Source organism: Natrix helvetica (assembly GCF_964273705.1).
Source record: "Natrix helvetica genome assembly, chromosome: 7".
In the NCBI taxonomy this organism is placed as follows: Eukaryota; Metazoa; Chordata; class Lepidosauria; order Squamata; family Natricidae; genus Natrix; species Natrix helvetica.
In genome coordinates, this window is record NC_138558.1 from 73,666,650 (window position 1) to 73,690,060 (window position 23,411).

Sequence of the window (23,411 nt, forward strand, 5' to 3'; positions counted from 1 at the left end):
TTATTATTTTAGTTTAGTCAAATTAAAATATTTACATTTTGTTTTAGAATCCAAAATTTTCTCCTGTGGTAGGCTAAGTATTTACTTTATGAGCATTAGTTATTTTTCCTATAGCCAGGATGGATTTTATTATTAACATTATTAAGTACATGAAGTTTGATGTTAGATCTTTCTTTTCACACACTAAGAACACTATTATTTTTGAATTAAGCCAATATAAAAAAGTTATCTTGCCTGTGTTGGACACAAACGGGTGCACTTTCAGGCATCATAGGTAAATCTAAATACAGGTAGTCCTCAACTTAGGCCCACAATTGAGTCCAAAATTTATGTTGCTAAGCAAAACAATTGTTAAGTGAATTTTGTCCCGGCAGAACCTTTATGCCTCAGTTGTTAAAGGAATCACTGCGGTTAAAGTTAGTGAAACAGTTGTAACTTTGAACGGTCAGTAAATGAACTGTTGTAAGTCAAGGACAACTGTACATCTTAGTTCTCTAGCCAAATTGCAAAAATAGCCCAGCTGATCATGTTTAACTATGGATGTAAAATATACCTTTTTGCCAACATACTGTTTTTTGTAAATAAAACCTGAGCGATTTTACTATACAGTTTAAAAAACCATGTTAAAAGACAAATAACTTAAAGTCTGGCAGGTAGAAATAAAATAGACACATTTTGGACTTGAATGATGAAGTCCAACCATAATTTGCTATAATTTTTCAAACACCCCCATCAAATCAAAATCTGTACTATAGATATTATATCTATTAAAATAGGAGTGGGATTGTTTTAAATAGGTAAATGTTTAATGAAACATGGTGTTGCAATTTAGTGCAAGAGAAGCCAGTTGGTTAACGTGATGGCACATACACTAAAGGAAACTGGGTAACCACAAAGATGTTTTTCTTTTTATACCGGAAACACCTGTCACTCCAAAGAAAATAAAAAAGTACTTCACTCAAACTGTCTTGAAGAGAAACCAAACACTTTTCTTCCTATCAATATATTTTAAATTTAATTGAACCAGGCAATTTAATTCAAGCAATTCTTCCTAATTGAAACAATGCATGGTTAGGAAAAGCAACGGCAGGACAGGGCTTTCTCAGAGGAAAACAGGCAGTTTCATATTTTTATGAAGCTGATTGCTACTCGTGTTTACTCAGAAGTTCCTCTGTCACTGAATCCTGAAAATGTGTGTAGTTCTTAATTTCCAGGAAAGTGTGTTTTTTATTTATTTCGTTTAACAAATCCATACAATTATTTTTGGCAGAAGGGATTTTGCCTTCTTTCCAGGTCTAAAAGAGAGTGAATGACCCAAAATCACCCAACTGATTTCTGTGCCAAAGACAACACTAGAACTAAGATTTGTCCATTCTTAGTCTTGAGCCTTAACTGAAGTGAATCCTAAACTAGGCTTAACTGATCGCATTGGCTAGCTTCAAATAACACCCAGTCCAATTATTCAGGCACCCAGAGTTTCATGGAATCTAAAGGAATCTATTTCTCTGAATTTGGGAGAAAAACAGTACTTGTTACCTTTGGCAAAAGAGAGGGTTTTTTTGTCCTTATCCAACAATAGGAATATACTTGAAATGCAAGTATTTCAGCCAAAGCAAAATGTGTTTATTAAAAAGGGAGGGTACATTCCATTGATACATTCAGTATATATGATACATCAGAAAGCAATAATCAAACAGAAATCACTGATTACATATAGAATTAAAACACAGTAAATACTGATTAAAGTTAACAAGTGGCTAGATTCCCCAGCCACTTTTTAGTCCAGCTGGATTTATATCTTAAAAATTGCAAGTGTATTTCTTTTGTATCTTATTTTAAAACTTGCATTGTGTATTCAAGGACTTCCAGAACACACTCTTGATTGTTCAGTTGCTGAAAAGATTGTCACATATTAAAAAAAATGGCCTGAGCTCAAAATAAAAAAGTTTTCTTGAACTTATGATTGCCATGCTAAAATGCTAATATCACCTTTAGTAAAAAGCTAATATTGAAGCCTAAATCCAAAGATGCTTTTTCCAACTGGACTTTGAATTAAATAAAATCCAGCTGCCATTTGGGTGGGGTGGGGAATCAACTTCAGGATAACCATAAATAAACCCCCCAATATTCCAGATAATATAATTGAACATCAGTCCAGTTCATCACAAAGTTCATCTGATTTTTCTCTGAAGATGTTTCTCTTCTCATCCAAGAAGTTTCTTCAACTCTGTAGTTATAGCTAAATGTCTATGGAGATTCTCAGTCATATAGGTCACGGTTGTCCCAAAGGTGCTTTTTCAGGAGGCCACTGGACTTTTTGATTTTTCTTTGAAGACATTTTGCTTCTCCTCCAAGAATGAACTATAAATGAATTCTGCAATTTCTCACCGAAGCAGAATTTGGAGGAGGAAATATCTTTAGAGGCCTAACCAAATTAATTTGTGCTTCATTTTTTTTTACAAGGGCCTTTGGTACGGCTTTTTTTTAAACAATCAATTAAAAAAAGGTTTTAAATAACATGTATTTGCTTGTTTTTAACCATTTACTGGAATGGGACTCTTGGTGATTTTACAGGCAAGAGTTCCCCCTCCTACGGGGCCAGGCCCAGCTTCTTTCAATAGTTGTTTTTTCAACTTCGTACCATCAACATTCCTAATCGTTAATCAGATAAGCGGAGGTCAGCCTCTTATCTAAAGTAGCCTCAATTAGCCTTGAATTGTTTTGAATTTCGCGCCTCTTAAGCCGACCTCACGTACACCCAAAGCAAGTGGCATGTCCATTTCAAAGAGGAGCCAATCAGAACACGCTAAGGACACGCCCGATCGCTCATTGGCTCCCAGGAAAACCCACCCTCTTGCCTATAAAAAGGCCGCACTCGGGCCTCACAACTCACCTTAGTCGGAGGAGACGTTGGTGCTCGGTTCGGAGACGTCCGGTGTGAAAATGAGCCACTTCAGCACTTTCGTTTCCAGGCCCCGAGACCTCAATTGCTGCTTCTGGGACATACTGCTGCTCCTCGCCAGGGAACCGGCCTTCGAATTCCTGCGGGAAACGCTCTCCGCTCCTCCCGGCGCGACGGACGAGGCTTCGTCCTTCGACTCGCCTCACCGAGCCGACGCTTCGTCCTTCGACTCGCCTCACCGAGCCGACGCTTTCGTCGCGGAGACGTTGGAAGGCGGCTCAGAAGCGGCTGCTCCGCCGGGAAACACCCGAACGGCTGAGGATTTACCTCACGCTGAGGAAACGAGAGGACACCCCGATCTCCCCGACGACGGTAAGTGGCGGGGGGTAAAAAAGGGCTCAGTTCTGTTTTGGGCATGCGCAGAAAGCGGCGCGTGCCGAGGGGAAGGGACCATTTTCCCTCGTTTCTTTTAAAGTTACGAGCATGCGTGCTGAGGGCGAACTGGTTTTTTTCCCTTTTCCGGGCGCATGCACGAAGCGGTTTGCCTCTTTTCCTCTTCTGCGCTTGCGCACCGAGGGCTGGAGGAAAAACACACGTGGCTTTTCGGCTCCCTGCGCTTTCTCACAGCGCTGGAAGATCGCGGGAGATCTTTGCTTGTCTGAACGTGCTGTTTGTGATCTTGTGTGTGTGTGTGTGAAGATACGCAATTTGTTGCCGAGAACTGCGGGCTTGGGACTAAGGTTTATTATTTTCGATCCCCTATGAGTTGCCTGATTCTTATTTACCTCGAGGGGACACGTGTTTCTTAAGAATGCCCTTTATATGCGTGTTTTGCTTAAATCTCGCTCCCCTTTTCGGCTGCCGACTCAGTGGCATGTAAGTTTAATAAATAAACTTAAAAGCAATTTAAAAACGATTGGCAGGTCCGATGATTGCTGGGGGGGGGCATTGTTTGCACTGCATGGACTTTCCATGCTGGTTCCCCCCCACGCCCCTAGTAAACTTTAAAGCAGGGGCCTCCAACCTTGCAAGGTTAAGCCTGGCGGACTGGCAAAGCTGGCTGGGGAATTCTGGGAGTTGAAGTCCACCAGGCTTAAAGTTGCCATGGTTGGAGGCCCCTGCTTTTACTGTGCTGCTTTGCATGGGAATATAACTGTAAATGGCCTGTTAACTAGACACAAGGACAGTTTTCCCCCAATGCCATCACTCTGGTAAATATCTAGATAATTACCAAATTATCTACTAAGACTGTATTACTATTATTCTTCTCTTCCTTCCTAGTACCTATCTCTTTCCACTTATGACTAACCATGTTGCTTGTATCTTTAAATTTCATATTTCGTTTCCTACTATAATTTGATTGCTTATTAGTAACCTATGACGATCACTAAGTATTGTATCTTATGATTCTTGAATGTATTCTGTTTTCTTTATGTACACTGAGTATATGCACCAAGGACAAATTCCTTGTGTGGCCAATCACTCTTGGCCAATAAAGAATTCTGTTCTAATGGTTTTGCAACCCAGTTGCAGCCGGGGAAGTTGAGTTCTAATTTTAAAAGATGCAGGAAATATTTCTTTTACTACCTTGCCTCAGCCTTCCATCCTTCAGAGGTGGGTGAAATGAGGTCCCAAATTGAGAGGAGGCTGTAAAGTGGTATATAAGTGCTATTGCTATTGTATTGCTTTATTTAGACAAAAATTTCTTCCTAGATTAGCAATAGGTAAGAAGCGATTGGGGAAAGTTTACTGACAATAAAGTGTATATATATAAGAGGCCTTGCTGCTATTTAAAACTGTATATAAGTGTGTGTGCACTAGCTTGTTAGAGCCAAAATTGCAACCCCTCTGTTTCTAGGCTTTTAAAATGTTGCACTATGTCAGTGATAGTCCACCTGGTCCCTACCGCCCACTAGTGGGTGTTCCAGCTTTCATGGTTGGCGGTAGGGGTTTGCTGTAACTCTGCTTTATAAATTTCATAAAGTAAAGTTACTTCCCTACTTTATAAATCTCCATTACTGTGGAACTGGTGGGCAGCTAGAGAATGTTACTCCTAACAGATACAAAAGTGGGCGGTAGGTAATAAAAAAAGGTTGACTACCCCTGCTCTATGTGAATAGTGGCTGATGGTTTCATTTTTCCTTCTTTCCAGGGGAATGGAGTACTGGAGACGAAGCCTCCTGTGATTGCCCGTCCCATGATGTATCCCGGTGGTCTATACGGGCCCTACGCCTACTTGAGAGATCAGGGCACCCCACGATTTGGCAAATGTACAATGGGGGCTTGGTGCTGTTCCTTGCCTATCGAGAAACTGTCCGCTTCCCCTCGGTTTGGCCCATCCCAGGACACCAGATCAGAGGCTTTCTGCTGTCTCTGGATACGGAGGGCGTCGCCGCGCCCAAAATATTGTCCTACCTGTCCGGCCTTTCCTACCTATCCCAGACTTTCAATTTCCAGGATCCGCTTCAAGACTTGTTCACGTCCCGCATGATCGCCGGCATGCGGTGGCAGCGAGAACCTCCGATCCCGCTGAGCATGGATACCCTGGAGTCGTTGATGGAACCCCTCGAAGGAGTCTGCGCGAGTTTCTACGAATGCCTTATGTTTCGGGCGGTGTTTTTGCTGTCTTTCCACGCAGCGCTGCGACCTAGAGAGGTGGTGGCTAAGACCTGCACAACTTTCCATCCAGACCTCCTTTGCATGGATGACATTGAAGTGGAGGAAAACCGTGTCGGCCTTCATATAGCGGCTCCCGAGATGGGCACAGGGCGCTTCACGTACTGGTTAAGATCCTCTGAGCAATCCTCCCTTTGTCCTGTCCTGGCACTCAAAAATTATTTGGCGGTGAGGCCTCACGGTGAAGGACCTCTCTTCCTGTATGACAACTGGCACTTACTGTGCAAACGCCGGTTCATGGAAGTTTTTCACGATGCCCTAAGAAGACTTGATCTCCCCGCACAACGGTACCGCATACACTCTTTCTGGCTGGGTTCTCTCACACATGCAGTGTGCTCTCGCTACCCAGAAAGGATTATTCTCCATTTGGCCAGGTGGCCATGCAGACCGCTTCTGGCAGGACCAGTAGTTCCTGGCCAATTTTAAAAGTCAAAAATTGTACTGATGCTTTTGGCTTTCCTACAAAGTCTGTCTTACAATGGACTGTGCTTAATTCTTTTAATAACTTAGCCGATAACCCGGTCTTGCCCGGGTATTTATAGAGTGAAAATGTCTGGACCAAACCTAATTTTTAATGTTGGATTTTCCCTCTTACCAACCAGAGGGAGCCCCCTTGTGGAGTACTGTAAAGCTGTTACCATGGCAACTCCACTGCGCTGTACAGTAGAGGCCATTTTAAGGCACAACAGGCTGTATCTTAACAGAATACACACCCCAAGGGATTTTAAGGGTGTCTTCACCCCCACCGTATTTTGTTTCCAGAGAGGAAGTCATCTGTGTACCAAGTGTGGTTGAAATTGCTCGAAATGTTCCAGGGTTATGCTGGAACATACATGCGCAAGCACACATACACAGAGCAGAGAAATAGATGGTTGATAAGATAGATGATAAGATAGATGATAAGATAGATGATAAGATAGATGATAAGATAGATGATAAGATAGATGATAAGATAGATGATAAGATAGATGATAAGATAGATGATAAGATAGATGATAAGATAGATGATAAGATAGATGATAAGATAGATGATAAGATAGATGATAAGATAGATACATACATACATACATACATTCCGGTGTGTGTATGTGATGGTATCTTGGAATCAAACTTTCATAAGACTGTTTTCTAGGAAGACTGTTTTTCGTACAACAGTCACGACTTTTCCTATTTCATATTGAAACAATAGTGTCCAGCTTTGGGTCTGAAATTTTGCATGCTGTGCTAATTCACGCCTCTGTTGTGATTTGCATATATTTTTAAATTTCCTAGGGAAAAGCCATGTTGTAACCATGAAGTGTGGGAGTGGGGTATATGCACTTACCGAGCTCAGTATTTTTAATACTCTTACATTGCCCAAGCAAACACTACTGTACTCCCCTCAACAGAAGGGATTAAAGCCGTCTTTGGTTCCTTAAATTTGAGAAGGGAAAGGACTAGCGATTGTATTTTATATTATGTATTACCTATAGATAGAACCCCAAATGTATTTAGAATATTGTTCCTGCATTTTAATGTTTTGCTCAATGAATGAACTATTTTCTTCTTTGCTACAAATGGATTTTGTAATGCTGAATAAAGTATATATAAAACTTCAATGGTATTGGAGATTTTATTTTCTAAAGCTTTTTACTCTTGTAGCTTATCTCTGCTATTGCTCAATATATAAAATTAACTTTTCATCATCTCCCTTTGGATTCTCCCTAGTTCATTTTCTCCATGCCTGGAAACTGAAATGGAAGACAGGCATGGATAGCACAGGAAAACTGCATTCCTACACATACATTCAGTTTGGCAGCTACTAAGATTTAGGGAGATACGAAGGTGGCTGTCCCAGGGGTTCTTGCTTCTCCCCGAAGAAGCTTCTTCAGCTTGCAGGCAGCGGGTCATTTGCATTCTTTTAGTGGGCTATTAAGGTCACCTGGAGATTTATCTTATGTCATCAGGATCACCAGCAAATGGGTGTGGAAAATTCTTGGAACTGTTGAAAGGACTGTTGTAGACTGGAGATAACCAATATACAACATTATCTATCTCCAATCAGACTCCCATGCAGGGGTAACTTTCTAGGTTGTGTTTTGAGTCCCAGGTTATTTGAGCCTTGCTGGGTGATGTAATCTTCCCAGGTGTCGTTTGGTGAGTCCTTTTGCTAGATGGTTAGAGGGCTAATGCTATCTATGTTGGATCTTGGGATGTGGGCATTTGCATATGAATAGACCTAGCAGCCAAGAAATTAAAAGACCCTCCTGGGGAGGAAAGCTAATAGCAAAAGTGCGTCTAGTCAAGGCTGTGGTTTTCCCAGTTGCAATGGATGGCTATGAAGATTGGCCCATAAGGAAGGCTGAGGGCCAAAGAATGGAGGCCTTTGAACTCTGGTGCTGGAGAAGACTCCTGTGAGTCCCTTCGGCTGCAAGGTGATCAGTCCTAGAGGAGATCAACCCTGACTACTCTTTAGAAGGCCAGATCCTGAAGGTGGAACTCAAATACTTTGGCCACCTAATGAGAAGGAAGGACTCCCTGGAGAAGAGCCTCATGCTGGGAAAGATGGAGGGCAAAAGAAGAAGAAGGGGACGGCAGAGAAGGAGGTGGCTGGATGGAGTCACCGAAGCAGTCAGTGTGAGCTTAAATGGACTCCCAAGGATGGACAGGAAGGTCTGGAGGAACGATGTCCATGCAGTCGCGATGGGTGGGACACAACTTTGCAACTTCCAAAACCTAGCTACCTCTTTATCTCTTAAGGGCTGACATCTGCTGTTGAGCTATTGAGGGGGGGGGGGGCTATTAAAAGTGAGTTTGTTTCCTGCCTAAAAACACGTTTCTCCATTTCTCATCCAGGGGAAATATAATATTCTGCCTTTTAAAAAAATATTTCCTTGAATATTTCATTTTTCTAGGGGAGCGGGAGGGGGCTAACTTCCTACACAACTCTGGGGGTGCCTTCCAACGGGAGAGTGCGCACAAGGTAATTCTAGGAAGCGGGAGAAATGTGAGCGCTGAGCTGAACTCCCGCGGCTGGTTTCATCCCCATCCCCCTTCGCTTCGTTCCACTCGTTCTCAAGTTACCTGGCCCGAAAGGAGCAAGATCACGGAACGAAAAAAGTGATCCCACGGAAGCCCGACCAATCTGGCTACAGATTGTGATGGCTTTGTAAGGCAGAATAATGGCTCTCGTCGCTGGTAAAGCGTTGTAATGTGTGTCCGTCTCTGCCATGAAGGCTATTGGGATTTTCTCGCTCGTGGTTTTCACAGCAGGAAGGCTTCAAGGTAAGTAGAGGGTTTTTGGGAGCCGGAGGAAGGACGGGGGAGGAAAGCTAGCACCAAACTGATTCCCTGCAGTTGCTATCATTTCCTTTATAGGTCAGTGGGAATCGTAGCTTCCAGAAGGAACCAGTTATTTTGTACAGGCAGTCAGAGTTGGAAGGGACCTTGCAGATCATCTAGTCCAGCCCTCCACCCAATCAGGACGCCCTATGCCATTTCTGACAGATGGCAGTCCAGTCTCTTCTTGAACGCTTCCAGTGATGAAGCTCCCACAACATCTGAATAACAGAATAATAACAGACTAACAGAGTTGGAAGGGACCTTGTAGATCATCTAGTCCAGCCCTCCACCCAATCAGGAGACCCTATACCATTTCTGACAGTCCAGTCTCTTCTTGAAAGCTTCCAGTGATGAAGCTCCCACAACATCTGAAGGCAACTTCTGTTCCATGGGTTGATTGCTCTCACTGTCAGAAAATTCCTCCTTATTTCCAGGTTGAATCTCCTTGATCAGTTTCCTTCCATTATTCCTTGTCTGGCCTTTGGGTGCCTTGGAAAACACTTCACCCCCTCCTCTCTGTGGCATCCCCTCAAGTATTAGAAGACTGCTATCATGTCTCCCCTGGTCTTAGCCCTTGAGTTAGGACCCCAAATTGAGCCCAACATCTTATGTTGCTAAGTGAAACATTTGCTAAGGGGAGTTAAGCTCCCCTTCAGGACCTTTCTTTCTGTTAAGTGAATTGGTGCAGTTGTTAACTTAAATGAATGTTGCTCCATTTCATTGCCACCGTCTTTAAGTGAAGCAGTGCAGGTTTTTTTTTTTAAATATATGTTTTATTGGTACATTTTTTTTCTTTAAAAACATAAATTCCATGTCTATTTGAACAGCATATTGTCTGGGCATAATTAATTTTAAATAAAGGTACTACGATAACCATAATCATACTAGTAATCTTAATAAACACATCAATATTAATCTTAAAATAATAAAACAATGAAGTTATCCATCTTGCAAAATTTTCCATACAAAGTTTTTATTATTCTCTTTGAATACTTTTTAAATTCTAACCTCTACTTTTGTTAATTAACCACTGGTAAAATATATCCCATCCGAGGTGGGTTGCTCCCAGTTGGTTGAACCAGCAGTAGCAGCGGTGAGAGGGTGACGCTTCTGCGCATGCGTGCGCGAGCAAACCAGTAGTAAACTGGTTAACAACCCACCACTGTATCCCATGTTAAAAAGTATTCTGTTTTTTCCCTTTTCTTTTATCTTAAGTGTCAATCTATCCATCTCAGCACATTCTAATTTTTTTTTTGATTACACTTTCATCTGTCTGAAATAATAAAGACATAGTTGTTAAACTGGTAACCCCGTTGTTAAGTGATTCTGGCTTCCCCATTGACTTTCTTTGTCAGAAGGTCGCAAAAGTGGATCACATGACCCCCAGACACTGCAACGGTCATAAATATGAGCCAATTGCTGAGCATCTGAATTTGGATTACGTGACCACGGGGATCTGAGAATTATGGTCGTAAGTTGAGGATTACCTGAATCCATTCCAGAGGTGGTATTCAGCAGGTTCTGACCAGTTCTGGAGAACCGGTAGTGGACATTTTGCGTAGTTCGGAGAACGGGTAAATACCAACTCTGGCTGGCCACACCCCCATCTATTCTCTGCCTCCTGAGTTCCAGCTGATCAGGAGGGAATGGGGATTTTGCAGTAACCTTCCCAAGCCACGCCCACCAAGCCACACCATGCCCACCAAGTCACGCCCACAGAACCTATAGTAAAAAAAATTGAATCCCACCATTCCCTGAATTTTTCCATCTTGCTGCCGGTCCATTCCCCTGAACGCAACAATTGTTTGCCCGTGTCTTTTTCCAAATATCTGTTTTGAACAATTTAAATTTGGCTCCACCCAGGCACTGACGCCGCCCAAGGAAAATATGCTCAGAGGCTGTTTAATGAGCTGTTTGAAGATTACTCCAATGCCCTCCGGCCTGTGGAAGATACAGACATGGTTCTGAATGTTACCCTTCAGATCACGCTTTCCCAAATCAAAGATATGGTAAGCATCGAAATAATGTAGAGGCAGAATAATAAACGTTTTGAACTTTCCAATTCAAATCTTGTTGGAATTTAAGAAGTTATATACAGAATTAACAGAGTAGGAAGGGACCTTGGAGGTCTTCTAGTCCAACCCCCTGCTCAGGCAGGAAACCCTACACGACTTCAGACAACATTTTCTTAAAGACTTCCAGTTTGGGACATTCACAACTTCTGGAGGCAAGTTGTTCCACTGATTAATTGTTCTAACTGTCAAGAAATGTCTTCTTAGTTCTAAGTTGCTTCTTAGTTTCCACCCATTGCTTCTTCTTTGGGGCAGTCCCTGAGATATTGGAAGACTGCTATCATGTCATCCCTAGTCCTTCTTTTCATTAAACTAGACATACCCAGTTCCTGCAACCATTCTTTATATGTTTGAGCCTTCAGTTCCCTAATCCTCTTTGTTGCTCTTCTCTGCACTCTTTCCAAAGTCTCAACATCTTTTTTTTAATAATGTGGTGACCAAAACTGGATGCTGTATTCCAGGTGTGGTCTTTTATAAAATGGTATAAATACTTCTCATGATCCTGATTCTACCTTTCTGTTTATACAACCATGGATTGCATTAGCTTTTTTTTTTTTTTTTTGGCTGCTGGGACACACTGTTGGTTCATATTTAAGTGATGGTCCATTAAGACTCTAAAATCCCTCTCACAGTTACTGTTTTTGAGCCAGGTTGACCTTTCATAAAGCTTTAAAGACTTTGTGTGTCTCCCCTGGTTTTGACTAGGACTGGGGTGGCGAACCTATAGCATGCGAAGCCATTTGTCAGGTGACTTCCGGTTTGTTCATAGGATCATTTTTTGTCCTCCAGAACCTTCAGAGAAGCCTCCGGAAGGCCCCTGAAGGCTCCAGAGGGCTAAAACCATCCCTATGAGCAAACTGGAAGTCCGTTCCCGAACTAGGGCTGTTTTTTCCCGCTCCTGGGAAGCTCCTGAAGCCTCCAGGGGGCTGTTTTCACCCTCCCCAGGCTCCTATAAAGCCTCTGGAGCCTGGAGGGCGAAAAAAGCATGCAAAATGGGGGGGGGGGGGAATGCTGGTCAGGTGTGCATGTGCTCTGGGGTAGCGCATTGCATTATGGGTGTGGCACACATGCGCACAATCCCCCTGCACTCCCCCCGCCAAAAAAGGTTCGCCATCACTGGACTAGGATGTTAAATAAATCTGATTCATATGCTTTGTATTGTAGGAGGTTATCACCCAGCCCTCTCCCAGAAAAATGAAATATCCCAGGAAATATTGAAAAGGCAGAATATTATATTTTCCTGGATGTGAAAAAGGGAGAAACACATTTTAAACACAAAGTAAATTCCTGCAGCTTCCGGCCCATCCCCATTTTGTCAATGGGCCATTAAGAAGGCCAAGCTAGTCCACTTTACATAATAAAGAGTTCTCCCCTTCAGCTCCAGGGAGATGGGAATGAAGGCAGGATAATATTGCCTTTTACTCAACTGACCACATGGCATCTGAGAACTCAACCAAACCTGGATTCAAAACTCAGCCTAGAGGGTTGCCCTTGCCCGGGCCCATGTGAGTCTGACAGCCAATCAGAATACATTTCTTACACAGGAACAGGAAACAGATAGGTGGGGCAGAACAGATTATAAAAAGCCCTGCAAGCCCTTCTTCACCCCCTTCCTTTCCCTTCTCTTCTTCTCCACCAACACTGAAGCATGTGATCACCTTTTTTGTTCAGGGCTCAAGCCATGTGGTCCTGTCCACCATTAAAACCATCTTTCCAAGCAGCCTCCATGTCTCCAGTGTCTTTTTCCCCACTTGGACCTGAACCCAGAAGGACATTTCTTCCAACAGTATAATGAGAGGTTTTCAGATTAGACTTCAATGCCATTGAATTTACCGTATTTTTTGGAGTATAAGACACTCTGAAGTATAACACGCACCTAGCTTTTGGGGAGGAAAAAAAAAAAAGGGGGGGGGGAATCTGCAATCTGCCTACCAGCAATTTGCCTCCTTGCAGCAAACAGCCAGTTTCAGTTTTAGCATAGCCAGATTAACACAAGCAGCTGATGGTTGGGCCTCCCGACGATCACCTGTTTCAGGTTGCAGGGATTGCCTATTGCTGCCACCAGGTGCCCCATTTTCAGCCTCAGCATCCCGTTTTCAGCCTCCGCATACTCTGTTTTTGGCCTCTGCATGCCCCATTTTCTGCCTGTTCTGGGCAGCGGGGATCAGAATGGGTGGAAAATGGTGTGCACAGAGGCCAAAAATGGGCCACGCAGACACCAAAAATGGGATGCAGAAACCTGTTATGTTTCCCTATGATTTTCATCTTATGGTGGCAGGAAGGTCTGCTGTCATGCCCCCGTCGGAATCTGAATCCAAGGGGGAAGATGAACAGCTGAAAGAGAGCGGGAGAGTGGCTCTGCTGGTTGTGGAGGAAACTGGGGGAGGGCAAAGTCAGGCTGGGCAGAGCAGGGGAGAGGTAGAACAAGGGAGAGGGGGTTCAGATGAAGGCCCACCCCCTCTTCATCCTAGGGAGTGCAGGTAAGAATGCAGATGAGAGCAACGGAGTTTGCATAGCTTACAAGGGAGGAAAAGGCCCTGGTTCCCTTCACAAGGCACACCTGGGGATGGAGTTTAAAGGAGAGGCAAATAGGAGGGGGGTTGTCGGAAACAAACACTGAGATAATCTGGTATTAACTGCTTATCTGAGTTCCTGGCATCCTCCCAACTGGTTTGATTTATTGCCATGCTACTTCACTTCTGGAACTCCTTATCTTGCTTGCCCTGCCGGATTAATTGCCTTATCTTGCCTTTCTGGGTTTATACTTGGAAGTTTTCTGCTTACAACATTTGGACTGGAGTATTTTCAGCCAAAGGCTGTTACAGGTTTGTGGGAGAGCTTTTCTCCAGGCTGGAGAGTTGAAAGGGGCGTTGGGGGCACAGCTGGTGTTAATAAAGGGACTAATACATGTTCTCTGTCTATGTTGCCTTTGTGCCACGCCCCGGGTCATCACAGTCCACCTTCAATGATCCACAATCATGATAAGAGAGAATTTGAAGGGATAGAAAAATTCAGGAAGTCTGAAGTGATGGACTGACCACAGATAATACTAGAATAGATCAACCACCATCTTAAGCTGGTATCAGACACTGTCTGGTCCACAATACACTTGATGCCTAATAAATTATACCTAATAAGCAATAATAACCAAATGGAGCGGTTGATTTTTTATTTTATTTTTATTTAGAGATTTAAGTTTTGGCAGGTTGGATAAACACCTCCCAATGTTCCCAAGTTAAGGCTGTAATTATCTTCTAGGATGAGAGAAACCAAATTTTGACAGTCTACCTGTGGATACGCCTGACGTGGCACGATGCCTATCTGAAGTGGGACAAAGACAGATACGATGGATTAGATTCCATCCGGATCCCCAGCAATCTGGTATGGAGACCAGACATTGTACTCTACAACAAGTAAGCCTGTCTGGGATTCCAAATGTTTTCCTACCGGTTCTATGAGAGAGCATGCACGCCTAACACACGCTTTGCGCATGAATGCGTAGCACTCAAAGACTTCCCTCGGTGTCAGCGCTGGTGAGCTGAGCTGTTGTTCAACACGGCAATCAGCTGAACTAAAGAAACAAGAGAATATAGGACAGAGAACAGCGGGGATGGGAGGGTGGGGCAAACTTTATTCACTAAGGGAGGGGCCATTCACCATCCACCTGTGGCCTTAGTCCCAAGTCGACCCCTGTTCTTTAGCTTTACTTTACTTTACTTTATTTCGTATTTCTAGACCACCCCCTCTCCCAAAAGGGACTCGGGGCGGTGTACAGTCAGGCTAAAACACAAATAGGCTGCATATAAATAAATACATAAATACATAAATGGAGGAGGCTATATAAAACTGTACCTTCAAGTAAAGCATTAAAAGCAGTATTTAAAAACAACCCCTAAAAATACCCCAAAAAATTAAATTTAAAATAATTACCCATGAAATTCCCCAATTAAAATATCTGCCAGGAAGTAAGATAAAACTATGAGTGGTCCAGGCCGGCTAATCGAAACAGGTGAGTCTTTAGTTTTTGTCGGAAGGAGCGGAAGTCGGTGGTAGTTCTGATGTCGGGGGGGAGGTCATTCCAGAGGGTTGGGCCCATCACAGAGAAGGCTCTACTCCTAGGCGCCGCCCGTTGGCATTGCTTGGTGGACGGCACCCGGAGGAGTCCCTCCCTGTGAGAGCGAATTGGTCGCAGGGATGTGTGCGGTAGGATGCGATCCCGCAGGTAGCTAGGTCCTGTGCCATGGAGCGCTTTAAAGATGGTGATCAACACCTTGAAACGCACCCGAAAAACCACAGGCAGCCAGTGCAGCTTGCGCAGGAGAGGTGTTATGTGGGAGTACCTGGTACTCCCCGTGATGGCCCGCGCGGCTGCATTCTGAACTAGCTGTAGTCTTCAGGCGCGTCCCAGGGGAAGCCCCATGTAGAGGGCATTGCAGTAGTCCAGACGAGACGTCACCAGCGCATGAGTGACCGTGCGTAGGGCATCCCGGTCCAGTAGGGGGCGCAATTGGCGCACCAGGCAAACCTGGTGGAACGCCCCCCCTTGCCACGACTGCCACATGGTCGTCCATCGACAGCCGGGCATCTAGGAGGACGCCCAAATTGCGTGCCCGTTCCACAGGGGGCAATTGCTCGCCCCCTATGGCCAGTGATGGTGTCAACTGGTTGAACCGAGGTGCCGGTAACCACAGCCACTCAGTCTTGGAGGGGTTGAGCTTGAGTCTGTTGTCCCCCATCCAGACCCCGACGGCTTCCAAACAGGCTTCCCTTCATCTGGCAATGCTGTATATGGGCACTCTGGGAACAGGCTCCAGCTGTTCTTCTGCCTCACTGATGTCTGACTCTGAAGGCAGCTGATAACTGTCGAAAGGCCCTGGCCCCCTCTCGGCCTCCAACACAGAGCCCTCGTCCGAGCCTTCCCCAGACTCCAAGTCTTCCCCAGGTTCCTCCCCAACCTCCTCACTGGACGAATCTGCTGCCAGCTGTGCTGGCCGCTCTCACACCACAAGAGTTGGAATGGAAGGGTTGGTGTCTGGGAAACGCTGCAAAAAAAATCAAGATCTTAGTCCCAGTCACATGCTCAAAGGCCACTCGCTTTTTAAACAAGAGAGTCCTGAACTTACAGCTGCAATTCTATTCTATTTTATTCTATTCTATTCTTTCCATAGTCTATTCTATTCTGTTCTGTTATTTTCATATTCTATTCTGTTCTATTCTTTTCATATTTCTGTTCTGTTCTATTCTCTTCTGTTCTCTTCTATTCTTTCCACATTGTTCTGTTCTGTTTTATTCTATTCTATTTTATTCTATTCTTTCCATATTCTATTCTGTTCTGTTATATTCTATTCTATTCTTTCCATATTCTGTTCTGTTCTGTTATATTCTATTCTATTCTTTCCATATTCTATTCTATTCTGTTCTATTCTATTCTGTTCTGTTCTTTTCATATTCTATTCTGTTCTGTTCTATTCTTTTCATATTTCTGTTCTGTTCTGTTCTATTCTGTTCTGTTCTCTTCTATTCTTTCCATATTTTGTTATGTTCTGTTATATTATATTCCATTCTTTTCATATTCTGTTCTGTTCTGTTATATTCTATTCTATTCTGTTATATTCTATTCTTTTCATATTCTGTTCTGTACTGTTCTGTTATATTCTATTCTGTTCTGTTCTATTCTATTCTTCCATATTCTGTTCTGTTCTGTTCTTTCTATATTCTATTCTGTTCTGTTCTGTTCTGTTCTGTTCTTTCCATATTCTGTTCTATTCCAATTCCAATTCCAATTCTAATTCTAATTCTAATTCTAATTCTAATATATTAATTCTGGCTGGGGAATGGGATTCTGGGAGTTGAAGTCCATATACTTTCAAGGTTGAGAAACAGATCTAAGGGCTCAAAGCTTACAGGACACCAAACATCAGCCTTCCTCTGGAATCCTTCTACAAAATGCAAACCTTTGCAATGGCAGAAGGCGGCACCATCTGTCCATGTGGCTCGGAGCACCTCATTCGCTTCAGCTGGCACATTTCGCAAGCCTAATTAAAAACCTTTGTGGTGCTTTGTGGAGGGGTTGAGCTTGAGTCTGTTGTCCCCCATCCAGACCCCAACGGCTTCCAAACAGGCTTCCCTTCATCTGGCAATGCTGTATATGGGCACTCTGGGAACAGGCTCCAGCTGTTCTTCTGCCTCACTGATGTCTGACTCTGAAGGCAGCTGATAACTGGCATACGGCCCTGGCTCCCTCTCTGCCTCTGACACAGAGCCCTCATCAGAGCCTTCCCCAGACTCCAGGACTGGCCCATCTTCCTCCCCAACCTCCTCACTGTCTGAATCTGCTGCCTGCTCTGCTGGCTGCTGGCAAGCCACAACAGCAACTCTCCTAGCCAAGATAATCGTACTTCTCATAACATCGGGTCACCCCAAGAATCCATTAGAGAAAGAAAATAAATAAGGGCAACATTGGAAAGGAGAGAGGAAGAGGTGGGAAAGGAAGAAAGGGTAAAGCAAAGGAAGTAAGGGAGGGGAATTAAGAGGAGAAAAGGTAAGAAGGAGGAGGAGAGAGGGAAAGAGAGGGGAAGGAGGAAGGATGAGGAGGGAAAGGAAGAAAGGGTAAAGCAGAGGAAGTAAGGGAGGGGAGTAGGAGAGAGGGCAAGAAGCAGAAGAAGAGAGGAGGAGTGGGGGAAAGGGAGAGGAAGAAGAAAAGAGGAAGGAGAGGAGGAATGGAGAAGGTAGAGAAAGGAGGTTGAGAAGACAGAAGGAGTAGGGTTGTTGCAAAACAAGATGGAGACCCAGGGTGACAAGAAAGTGACCCCAACCATGTTTTCTATATTTGTAAGATTGTGATAAATGTCAATAGTTAAATAGATCAGTGTGAATAATATTGCTCTGGACTCTTCTGTCTTTTTATTTTAGGGCTGATGATGACTATTCTGAACCGGTGAACACCAATATCGTCTTGAGGTCCGATGGGAAGATCACTTGGGACGCCCCGGCCATCACGAAGAGCTCCTGCGTGGTGGACGTATCCTACTTTCCTTTCGACAGCCAGCAGTGCAACCTGACCTTTGGTTCTTGGACTTACAATGGGGACCAAGTGGACATCTTCACCATGTTAGACTCGGGCGACCTCTCGGACCTCATAGAAGACGTGGAGTGGGAGATCCATGGCATGCCAGCTGTGAAGAACGTGATTACTTACGGTTGTTGCTCCGAGCCTTATCCAGATGTTACCTTCACTCTCATCTTGAAAAGGAAGTCCTCATTCTATATATTTAACCTGCTGCTTCCTTGTCTCTTGATATCATTCCTTGCTCCGCTGGGATTCTACCTTCCTGCAGACTCTGGAGAAAAAGTATCTCTCGGGGTTACGGTGCTGCTTTCTCTAACTGTCTTCCAGCTCATGGTTGCGGAAAGCATGCCGCCGTCTGACAACGTGCCCTTGATAGGTAGGTGTTGTGGTCCAGCAGCGGCCGGCTGAGTTGTTGTTGGACTCTGACAGCTCAGACCATTATGGGACTGCTCTGGAGGATGAGAAAGACTCTGGAGGGTGTTTGGAGTCAGAGCAGGAACTAGAGAAGCCTGTTGGCCACCAGGTGGCATCTGAGTCAGGGAGCAGTGAGGAGGAACAAAGGGAGGTTGTCCCTGATGTGCGAAGACGTCGAATTGATAGGAGACAGGAACAGCTGTGGAGAAGACGTCATAGAAGGAAGTAGGGACAGCTGGTTAAGGGTGTGGCCCCTCCCAAGGAGTTTATAAGTGGAGCGAAGGGAGGGGAATCTTTGCAGGAGACAACAGTCCATATTCAAGCCGTTGCGAAAGCCTTCTGTAAGTGTTATCTTGTGTTTGCGAAGAGAACTTTCTAGGCTTCCAGCCAAGGGGTGGCTTTATCTATGTAATTATTTTTTTATTATTATTTACAAGATTTATAGACCGCCCCCTCTCCCTGAAGGCACTCGGGGCGGTGTACAGGCGTCTCCTTAAAAACAAATACAAAAGATAAATACCCTTAAAAGCGAATTAAACCTAAACACAGCTGTACAGAATAATAAAAGTTAAAACCAACTAAAAAGCATACCCCTAAAAATTTAAAAATGCAGACCTGAGGGACTAAAATTGGGACTAGGCCAGGCCGGCTAAATTGAACAGGTGGGTTTTAAGCTTCTTACGGAAGGAGCGGAGGTCGGTGGTAGTTCTGATATCCGGGGGGAGGTCATTCCAGAGGGTCAGGCCCATCACAGAGAAGGCCCTACTCCTGGGCGTCGCCCGCTGGCATTGCCTAGTGGACGGCACCCGGAGGAGTCCCTCTCTGTGAGAGCGAATCGGTCGAAGGGATGTATGGGGCAGAATACGATCCCGCAAATAACTAGGTCCTGTGCCATGGAGCGCTTTAATTAATAATAATAATAATAATAATAATAATAATAATAATAATAATAATAATTTTATTTGATTAGCCGCAACCCTCTCCCGAAGGACTCGGGGCGGCGTACAATCAAAGCAAATAAAATACAGATAAAAACAAACATACATACATAAGAAACAAAGACATATACATGTGCATGGAGGAGGTAGACTAATGAGTGAAAACAATTAAAAAACACAATTTAAAATCCCATTGAATAAAATTTCCAAATTAAAAAACCCGTCAGGAGCGTTATGAAGTTATGGTTGAGCCAGGCCAGCTATTTGGAATAGGTGGGTCTTGAGCTTTACACGGAAGGAGCGGAGGTCAGTGGTGGTCCTAATATCCGGAGGGAGGTCATTCCACAGGGCTGGGCCTGCCACAGAGAAGGCTCTGCTCCTAGGCGCCGCCCCTTGGCACTGTCTGGTGGACGGCACCTGGAGAAGTCCCTCTCTGTGCGAGCGAATGGGTCGTAGGGATGTATGGGGCAGAATACGATCCCGCAGGTAACTAGGTCCTGAGCCATGGAGCGCTTTAAAGATCGTAATCAAGGCCTTGAAACGCACCCGATAGACCACAGGAAGCCAGTGCAGCTCGCGCAGGAGAGGTGTCACATGGGAGTACTTAGTACTCCCCATAATCACCCGCGCGGCCGCATTCTGGACCAACTGCAGTCTCCGAGTGCATTTCAAGGGAAGCCCCATGTAGAGAGCGTTACAGTAGTCCAGGCGAGACGTCACCAGCGCATGAGTGACTGTGCGTAAGGCGTCCCGGTCCAATAGGGGGCGCAATTGGCGCACCAGGCGAACCTGGTGGAACGCCCCCCTGGCCACGGCTGTCACATTGTCATCCATGGACAGCCTGGCATCCAGGAGGATGCCCAAATTGCGCGCCCGCTCCACGGGGGCGAGTTGAATGCCCCCAATGGCCAGAGATGGGATTAACTGGTTGAACCGGGGGGCCGGAACCCACAGCCACTCCGTCTTGGAAGGGTTGAGCTTGAGTCAGTTGTCATCCATCCAGACCCGTAGGGCTTCCACACACCGGGACATCACTTCGACGGCCTCGTTGGGGTGGTTCGGGGTGGAAATGTACAGCTGAGTATCATCAGCGTACAGATGATATCCCACCCCGAAACCACGGATGATCTCGCCCAGCGGCTTCATGTATGTGTTGAACAGGAGTGGCGAGAGGACCGACCCCTGTGGCACCCCACAAGTAAGGGGGCTTAGGGTCGACCTCTGCTCCCCTGCCAACACACGTTGCGTCCGGCCAGAAAGGTAGGAGCCGAACCACCGCAAAACGGTGCCCCGGACCCCCAACCCCTCCAGTCGGTGCAACAGGATACCATGGTCGATGGTATCAAAAGCCGCCGAGAGGTCTAATAGGACCAGGATAGAGGAACAACCCCTATCTCTGGCCCTCCAGAGATCATCTACCAACGCGACCAAGGCCGTCTCTGTGCTGTACCCGGGGCGAAAGCCGGACTGGCGCGGGTCTAGATAATCAGATAATCAGATAATTAGTCGTGGCAGACAGCCAAACCTGGGTCTGCATATGCATTGGAATCACGGGACAGAACAGGTAGGTATTTGCATGTATTTACCATATTTTTCGGATTATAAGACGCACCAGGATATAAGACAGCTAGATTTAGAGGAGGAAAACAAGAGGAAATATAGTTTTTTGTCTCCCCACATCCCGTTTTTTTCCCTCCCCAGCTCCCAGAAGCACTCTGCAGGCCAAAAACAGGCCCGTTTTTGGACTCCCGAATCCTCCGCATATCCTGTCTTTGCTAAAAATGTTTTTGGTCTCCGAAGGCCTCCACATGTCCCGCTTTTGCCCTTCTCTGCAGAGAAGCACCAGGCCAAAAACGGTCCCATTTTTTATGAAAACGAGACAGCGTTTCAACAAAGATGTTATATAATTAAAAAAAAAACATTTTAAAACACAAATCAGATTGCACCTAGCTGTTTTTGGAGACAGCCCGCTAAATGAGGAGAAACTGTAGTTTGAAGATATATGTATCTCTGTGTGTGTGTAGACTTAATGAGTATTTTTCAGACTCATGCACATAAAGGTAATATAACTAATTCTTGACTTGCGACCACAACTGAGAGCCAAATTTCTGTTGCTAAGATAGTTGCTGAGGGAGTTGTGCCCCGCGTTGTGACTTTTCCTTCCACAGTCGTTAAGCGAATCTGGTCAGAAAGTCACAAACGATAATGGGATGACCCCAGGACAAGGCACAAAGGACACACTGAGAGGGCGTACTGCCTGCAACCTTTACTTTACTTTACTTTTATTGGATTTGTTAACCGCTCCCTCTCCCCTAGGGGACTCGGGGCGGTGTACAGACAGAATAAAACATTATAAAAAACATTATATACAGCAAATTACAAAACCCCATAAAACACATTAAACATAAGTCTGTACAATAATGCCTAGATTAATTAATGATTAAAACCAAATTAAAATACCCCAATTTAAAATAACCAGTCAGGAAGATCAAGGGATTAGATCATGATTGCGATTGGGTCAGGCCAGCTAATTGGAACAGGTGGGTCTTGAGTTCCTTACGGAAGGAGCGGAGGTCAGTAATGATTCTAATGTCAGGGGGGAGGTCGTTCCAGAGGGTCGGGCCCGTCACAGAGAAGCCACCACCGCACCATCCCCACGGTCAGGTAACTGATATTCGGATATTTGATATTCGGAGGCCTGACTCACATTTACAATGGTCCCGCCATGCCCCGGTGGTGTGTGTGTGTGATCACATGATCCCCTTTTGCGACCTTCTGACAAGCAAGCAGACTCAACGGGGAAAACCAGATTTAGTTAACAACCGCGTTCCTAATGGAACAACGGCGGTAATTGGCTTAACAAAGGTGGTGAGAAAGGTCGTAAGATGGAGCAAAACTCGCTTAACAAATATCTCACGTAGTGACAGAAATTTGGGGCTTTATTGCGGTCGTACGCGGGGAACAACCCGTATTACCCTTGTTCTTTTTTTTTTTGTGACTCTAATTTTTATATCCTAGGGAAATATTACATCGCCACCATGACAATGATCACTGCATCGACGGCGCTAACCATCATTATAATGAATATTCATTATTGTGGCTCCGGAGCTAAGCCCGTCCCCCAGTGGGCCAGGGTGATCATCCTGGATTACATGTCCAAGATCTTCTTTGTGTACGACGTGGGTGAAAACTGCACCAGTTTGCAGTGTGCAGGAGAGCAGGAATCGGCGTCACAACCAAGTCCAACAGAGCATGGCAGACGTGAAGAGAGAAAGAAGTCCCTTCCTCAGGTGGGCATCAGGGACGGGACCCCCCTCAAGAAGATGATGGACGGAGAGAACGAGGCGAACGGACTGGGGATACGGGACCCGGTGGGCTGCTGCTCTTGTTACCGAGCGTTGGTCAAGAACATTGAATATATCGCCGATTGTGTGAGGCGCCACAAAGCCAACCACGCCAAAGGCGTGGAGTGGAAAAAAGTCGCAAAAGTGATGGACCGTTTTTTCATGTGGATCTTTTTCATTATGGTCTTCTTCATGAGTGTTTTAGTTATCTGGAAAGCTTTTTAAGGAAAAAGAAAAGAAAAGAAGAAAAGAAAGAAAGAAAGAAAGAAAGAAAGAAAGAAAGAAAGAAAGAAAGAAAGAAAGAAAGAAAGGAAAAAGAAGGAAAAAGGAAAAAGAAGGAAAAAGAAGGAAAAAGGAAAAAGAAGGAAAAAGAAGGAAAAAGGAAAAAGAAGGAAAAAGGAAAAAGAAGGAAAAAGAAAGAAAAAGGAAAAAGAAGGAAAAAGAAGAGGAAGAAAGGAAGGAAAAGAAAGGAAAAAAGGAAGAGAAAGAAAGAAAGAAAGAAAGAAAGAAAGAAAGGAAGGAAGAGAAAGAAAGAAAGAAAAGAAAAAAAGGAAAAAGAAGGAAAAAGGAAGAAAGGAAGAAGAAAGAAGAAAGGAAAAAGAAAGAAAGAAAAAGAAAGAAAGGAAGGAAGGAAAAAGAAAGAAGAAAGAAAATAGAAGAAAAGAAGAAAGGAAG

General features: G+C 44.6%; 2 protein-coding genes across 2 annotated transcripts; both read left to right on the forward strand.

Annotated features, from left to right (window-relative positions):
• The first annotated feature begins 2,907 nt into the window (after positions 1 to 2,907).
• On the forward strand, positions 2,908 to 7,055 carry LOC309395707 (uncharacterized protein). The gene is made up of 2 exons (XM_081960184.1): positions 2,908 to 3,274; positions 5,055 to 7,055. Exons 1-2 carry the CDS (start codon positions 2,944 to 2,946, stop codon positions 6,002 to 6,004), a joined length of 1,281 nt encoding a protein of 426 aa, XP_081816310.1. The 5' UTR covers positions 2,908 to 2,943; the 3' UTR covers positions 6,005 to 7,055.
• A 1,732-nt stretch (positions 7,056 to 8,787) lies between these two features.
• On the forward strand, positions 8,788 to 22,961 carry CHRNA9 (cholinergic receptor nicotinic alpha 9 subunit; the record flags this gene model as incomplete). Its single annotated transcript, XM_081959721.1, has 5 exons — positions 8,788 to 8,842; positions 10,763 to 10,908; positions 14,230 to 14,384; positions 17,884 to 18,416; positions 22,411 to 22,961. The coding sequence occupies 5 exons, from the start codon at positions 8,788 to 8,790 to the stop codon at positions 22,959 to 22,961; spliced, it is 1,440 nt and encodes a 479-aa protein (XP_081815847.1).
• Positions 22,962 to 23,411: the final 450 nt, after the last annotated feature.

Excerpts from the sequence above, each read along its gene's own strand:
- LOC309395707 (XM_081960184.1), top strand. The coding sequence starts at position 2,944 with ATGAGCCACTTCAGCACTTTCGTTTCCAGGCCCCGAGACCTCAATTGC. Across the intron at positions 3,275-5,054 it reads CCCCGATCTCCCCGACGACG|GGGAATGGAGTACTGGAGAC; the intron begins GTAAGTGGCGGG and ends CCTTCTTTCCAG.